Below are 6,000 nucleotides of genomic sequence, written 5' to 3' on the forward strand. Positions count from 1 at the left end.
TTTATTGGCATTTTGTTGTTTATACGTTTTACCCCCGAATTTGAGCTGCAATCTCTAACTTGTCAGTCTTATTTGTGTTCCTCTGTAAACACGGCGCTCAGTGGGATTCCCTGTGTAAATAAAAGGTTTAGCTAATAAATCAGTGTGTGCTCTATAAAATCTGGTAATAAATGCTAATACAGCACAACCAGCTTGTTATTTTAGGTGTTAGAGAGTGAAGCAGAGCCTTTTTTTTTTTTTTTTTTTTTTTTAAGTTTTCGATCCCACGACGCCTTTACAAGTCAGAGGAACAGTTCATTTAGCTCGTTCTGCCTCCATCCACCTGCTCTCCATAACCGTTCGCCTATATTTTAATTCCTATCTCTGCGGGGCTGCTGCGCCAATGGTTGTAATTGACCTGCCAGGTTAAATAAATGAAAATTGTTCCGTGCTGCACCGACAACAACAAAGCAGCAGCCGGAGTTATCAAACTATTAAAGCAGATTATTAATCCCCATCTCATCTGATGGAGGGGCCATACTTTAATTTGCTCGGCTAAATGAGGGTTTAAAAAAAAAAAAAAAAAAAAAAAAAACATTTAAAAGATGCTTTGCTCCACGGAGCCATGGTTATTTAAGATGTCGTCTTTTAGCCTTTTTTCAAAGTCTGATGAAGATCTGAAGCTTTACATATGCTTGAGTGACGCAGCACATTAACTGTAGCTAGAGGGCTACACGGGCAGACATCAGATTTATGCTTTTATTTTCTTAAATTGCGCCTAATGAATCCTGACTGAGTGGGGTGGCGGGTTGTAATACATGCAGCCACCGAAACTTCATCAGCGGTTTAAATAGTGTGCAGCAACAATTTCACATGTCAGACAGAAAGTGATCCTGCAAAGGGTTTTTTTTTTTTCTGTGGCAACAAGTGCGATTTGTTTGGAGTGAAATAGGAGAAGAACTGAAAAGGTGGCAGGAGGAATGAATACAGAGATTTATGCACAGCGCGAAGTAATCACTTTATGAACAGTCGATGGGTTTCAGCTTCAGAGATGCCGGGGCGAGGGCTGCAGACGTCTGACGAGATCAATGATGCTCAAGTCAGCTGATGAAAAGGCGTTACAGACTACGAACAAGGATCCAACAGTTTGATTTGGTACTACAGCAAAGAGGAAAGTGATGCTTTGGTTTATTGCTGCTTAACTATAGAGGAATTTTCAAAAATCAACAGGTACGACTAAATATAAGTAAATCGGGAATGTCCTTCAAACAAAAAGCTTTGTTTTAACAAAAAAAAATAATTTGCAATACACATAAAGTTTACCTTCATCCTGTGCACTGACTAAAGCATACATTTATTATTATGTGTGCCAATTAAGCGCAGCCTCTTTTTTCCCCCGAAATAAAAATGTAAAAAAAAAATTCATTCAAAGAAACGTTTCAGAAATTACTGAGAAACTTTGGAAATTACAAGCCCGTTAAGCAATACGTTCCCGTGGGGAGTTTTAAGAATTTAAATAGTGAAAGACTAAACTAAAAGACTACATTTTTTTGAAGGTTTTCAAACAGCGTTTTAATTGGAAACTCTTGGAATAATCTCAGGTGGTTTGTTCGTTTTGGTGTCTGGATTCCTGAGTCTTTTGACTCCTTATACGGTTTATAAAATAGTACGTGATACCTCTTAATAATAATAATAAAAAAAATAATGTGGCAATGTGCTGCTGTTACAAAAGAGATTGTAAAATGAACACGAGAGAGAAATAAATGTGTCTTACGTGGACAGGTGTTCATGGTGTACCACTCCATGCACTGTCCGAAGGGGAAGGAGGCCACGTAGGCGTTGGAGTCGACGCACTGCTTCATGTTGCTGCACCACATGCACTCCGAGCTGCTGCTGGTGCACTCGCTGCAGGTGGTCCGCATGGCGCACGGCGTCCGGCACTGCTTGGCACTGTGGTTGGCTGAAGGAAAATATAAAACGCACGCCGACTTTTTAAGCGTCTCCGAAGTCCACCGGGCCGCGATAAACGAGGTGTAATGATATCTATCAACAAAAACAAACTTCATCTTCAAGTCATTTCGGGCGCAGATCAGACAATCAGAAATTTGGAGGTATCAGTTGTAGATGTATATTGAGTTTTAGATCTATTTAAGCCTTCATCCGTCTCGATATCGGCTCAATAAAGGTTTTATCAGACCGACACGAGGAGTCTGGAACAGAAATGAGCATCAGACACGACAATCTGTCACGGTTCAAACCAGCAAACTCTGCATGAAGAATGCATCTCAAGGACAGCGCAGAAGGCACATCGATGTTTTTTCCCCTTTTTCCTCAGCTAGTTCAGCAACTTTGAACATGTGCTCCATGAATGCTGATATTATTTGTCTTATTATTAATGCCTAGTAGCAGATGTGACAACTATTTCGCTAATTTAAAGACGAATCTGATTTAATGGGAATGTCTCTTAAAACGTACTGCATATATTTAGTGGTTGATATTTTGCGTGAATCTACTCAGCCTAATAGCTGTCTGCTGTTAATTGCATGCTTGATATTAATAGTTTTACATTACTTGTTTTAGGCATAAACTAGTTGTTAATAATACTAATAAACTTGATTTATTTGATTTGTGCATTAATATACTTTCCCGAAGGATAACGCTCTCACCTGGCCGTTCACACAGGCTGCCGTTCACGGGGTTGATGCAGGTTTGTGCCTTCAGTCCGCTGGACGCCGGCTCGGCCAGGTAGCCGCAGAAGCCGGCGTCGCTGGGCTCGCCGGGGAGCCACTGCAGGGTGGTGTTGGTGAAGGGCGACATGTCCTCCCAGCACCAGTAGGACACGTTGATCTTCCTGAGCCCCACCCACGGCGTCACGGTGGCCTTGTACTGTAAAGACAAAGAAGTTTACACACTGCTCTTCAATGGGCTACTTTACTACCGCCTCCTTCTCGAGTGAAGCTTTCCAATTTATATGCAAAGATAGCCTCTTAACCATCTCTGGCAATAACAAAAGAAAAATATTTTTACTTCCTCGAGTGCCTGTTACTCCCCAGCTGAAGACTAACGTGACATCTGATGAAAATCGATCTGATAACCATCTTGTTTTGTCCGAAATCACGACGTAGCCCAGGTCGTACGCGACAAAAACAGAAAATGTCAGAGCAATCTCGGCCTGACTAATATTCCACCGGACAGAGCGGCGATAAAAGTAGGTTTACTTCACTGGATTCGAGGACTTCTGTTATCTAACCCATCTCTAATCAATGGTTATGCTGTTGCAGTGGTAGTAAACAAAGAGAGCTCCATCTCCCGCAGACGTGAGACGAATTACTGCTCCATCGAGATTTAATTCCATTTCTTGGATTGATGGCTGCTGTCTGGAAATAGCTGGAACGGCTAAACAGCACAAACACCGTCAATATAAGACGGCGGGAAGACTCGTGCAGCACATGTCAGAGTTTTACTCCTGAAAGCGGGCTTTCTGAAATGTTATTCCTCAAATTATTCTCCACGTTTTTAAAGAACAAAGATTACCAGCAGATCTAATTTAGACCAACAGGGGAAATCTACACTATTTCATTAGTATGGATGAAAAACACTCCCCACTCCCGGCCTGACTTTGTGGTTTAGTCGCCCACGTTTGGTCTTATTCAGCCTCGACGTTAAGACGTGCCGCGCGGCGGCTCCGGGGGCACTTTGCGAGAGTCTTGCTTTGCATGGGTGGCCTCGGTGAGGGGGAGCAGGGTTTGATTAGAAACAGGACAACAGAGCGTGTTTCATTTAAGAGCAGAGCGTTAGGGCTGGACTCTCAATGTGGACAGATGCCAAAATATTCACGCAGATTTCACTGTGACGAGTCCAGCAATGTGGGTCTCGGAAAGCATTTCTGTCTCAGCGGATTACAAATACAGTATAAGACTTCTTTCTGCAGCGTGTATTGACACAGGAAACATGACAGCACAGGAAATTAGTCCTTTTTGTGCGGACGTTTCTGGACACGTAGTCGTGTGAAAATACTTTTTGATCATCCACTTATCTGCTTTTTTTTTTTTAATTAACTGACTGAATGCTTTAATGTGTAAAACATTCAAATCACGAGAAACCCATTATGAAGCCCAGAAGGGAGTATTCACATCTTTTTTTTTTTTTTTGTCCCAAATCCCCAAAGGTATTTAGTTTACAGTGATTTTAAAATAATAAAGCAGATACTGCTCATATTGGGGAAGGTGAAACCGTCATATGTTTGGTATGTTTGCTTGAAAAATTTCTTGAAATGATTCTAAACAGTTAAAGTTTGTAACATTATGAGAGATTTCTGGGTAATCCAGTCAAATTAAATCTCCTGCTGAAGAGATTTAAAGTGACATTAAGCTTGAAAGAAATGACAATTTGTCACTTTGGTTTTTACTGACAACATATTTTACAACATGATAACTCACACTGTACTTTGCATCTTTTCATTCTTCACACATTTTCTGTAGATATGTGACCAGCATCTACACGCTATAAAGAGCCGCTTGCAAACGTTTAGTCAATTGTTGGGATGGATTTCTGTGTATTTGCTCTAACGGAGCGAGTAAGAGATGTCTGAGCGCTGAGGAAAAGATCTGTTAATGGGAGATTTGTTTCACGCTTACTGGTCCACAACTTACAGACAGAAAGAAGCTCACCCAGATAAAAAAAAAAAAAAAACAACAACCTGAAAACACTCATTCCCAGGGGTAAAAATCTAAGAAAAAAGGTGCCCAACAGTACATTTTGGGTCATAAATCAGAGATAACGTGAGAAATAAGAAGGGTTTCTCTTTCTTTCTGGAACTAATGCATAAGACAACGCTCCTCCTGCTCCTTATTTAACATAAATCTTCCTCAGTCTTGGCCTGATGTGATTTTCTTGCTTTAATTATCAATTTTATCTTCACCACTTTGTGCACCTTCAGTGTTATCAGTATCTTACTCGCTTGTGAGTCTCATGACCCAATTTCCCTGAGGAGAATAATATAATTTCCCTAATTCCATAATTAATATATCCTGGTTCAACCCTCTCCTCCTCCGCCTGCTGTTCTTCCTCCTCCTCCTCCTTACCACCACGCTCATGATCTGCAGCTCCTTCAGCACAAAGTCCACCTTCTTCTGCGTGGTCAGCGAGGCCAGCACGGCGTTGTGGCTCCTGCAGGCCAGCTTGGCGTTGTCGTACGAGTCCTTCGCCGTGATGAACTTCAGACAGGAGTTGCCGACCAGATGCCAGCTTTCACCGCACACGTTCTCTGGAACAGAGAGAGCGGATGTTGGTGCCGCGGACCCCCAGAAGCTGGGGGGGGAATGATACTTAAGTCTCGTTTGTATCAAGAACAACAGTTACCGGGCAGAGAGATGCACTCCTGGTTGCGAGGCTCCCACTGACAGTTCTGGTCCACAGCGCAGCTCTTGCAGCTGGTTTTCTTGTTGCACACGTACGACGGGTTGTCCTTGGGGCAGACTTCATACTCCGCTATGGCCCCCTGAGAATGGAAAAGCAAAGCAGGCGTTTCACTGAAAAACATTGAACTTTAGATGTTTTTTTTCCTACAACACGCCTATTAAAATAAAAATATGACTTTTTAAATAACTGAAGTCAGACATATTTACCTTTACTTATGAAATATTTTAGAAACAAGTACGGTTCAAAGTCTGTGTGTCTGAAAGTATGTAAACGAGAAGTGATTTGATCACAGATCGACAAATCAGGAACACTTGGATGAAAGTAAAACAAGACAGGTCTCAACAACATCTGTGTCTCCTATTCAAAACAGAGAAAACCTGCCAAAGCTGGTGGAGTTGCAGTGAAATTGGCTACCGGGAAAGATTGTGTCCGAGTGTTCATTATTTTGCGCTTCAAAGAGTTCATTACCGCTCAAGATCATGAGAGGAAAACCTATTCATGGATTACAGTAAATCTTAAAATTCCATTTTAGTTTGTATGAAGTGATGAAGTGAAGATGCACCAATGTCAACCTCAGATTTTAGGTTTCTGTGGGATGCC

The 6,000-nt window shown here is 41.7% G+C and overlaps 1 protein-coding gene across 1 annotated transcript in view; it reads right to left on the bottom strand.

Annotated features, from left to right (window-relative positions):
* Positions 1–6,000, bottom strand: part of atrn (attractin) — a 112,586-nt gene that overhangs the window by 70,462 nt on the left and 36,124 nt on the right. The window contains exons 14-17 of the mRNA XM_069160763.1: positions 5,341–5,479; positions 5,064–5,245; positions 2,646–2,865; positions 1,754–1,939 (exon numbers count right to left, since the gene is read on the bottom strand). Coding sequence (XP_069016864.1) covers positions 1,754–1,939; positions 2,646–2,865; positions 5,064–5,245; positions 5,341–5,479 — 727 coding nt within the window. The remainder of the gene's footprint in view (positions 1–1,753; positions 1,940–2,645; positions 2,866–5,063; positions 5,246–5,340; positions 5,480–6,000) is intronic.

Source organism: Embiotoca jacksoni, unplaced genomic scaffold (genome assembly GCF_022577435.1).
Source record: "Embiotoca jacksoni isolate LCO1_2020_lvr unplaced genomic scaffold, fEmbJac1.0.p SCAF_27, whole genome shotgun sequence".
Lineage (NCBI taxonomy): Eukaryota > Metazoa > Chordata > Actinopteri > Embiotocidae > Embiotoca > Embiotoca jacksoni.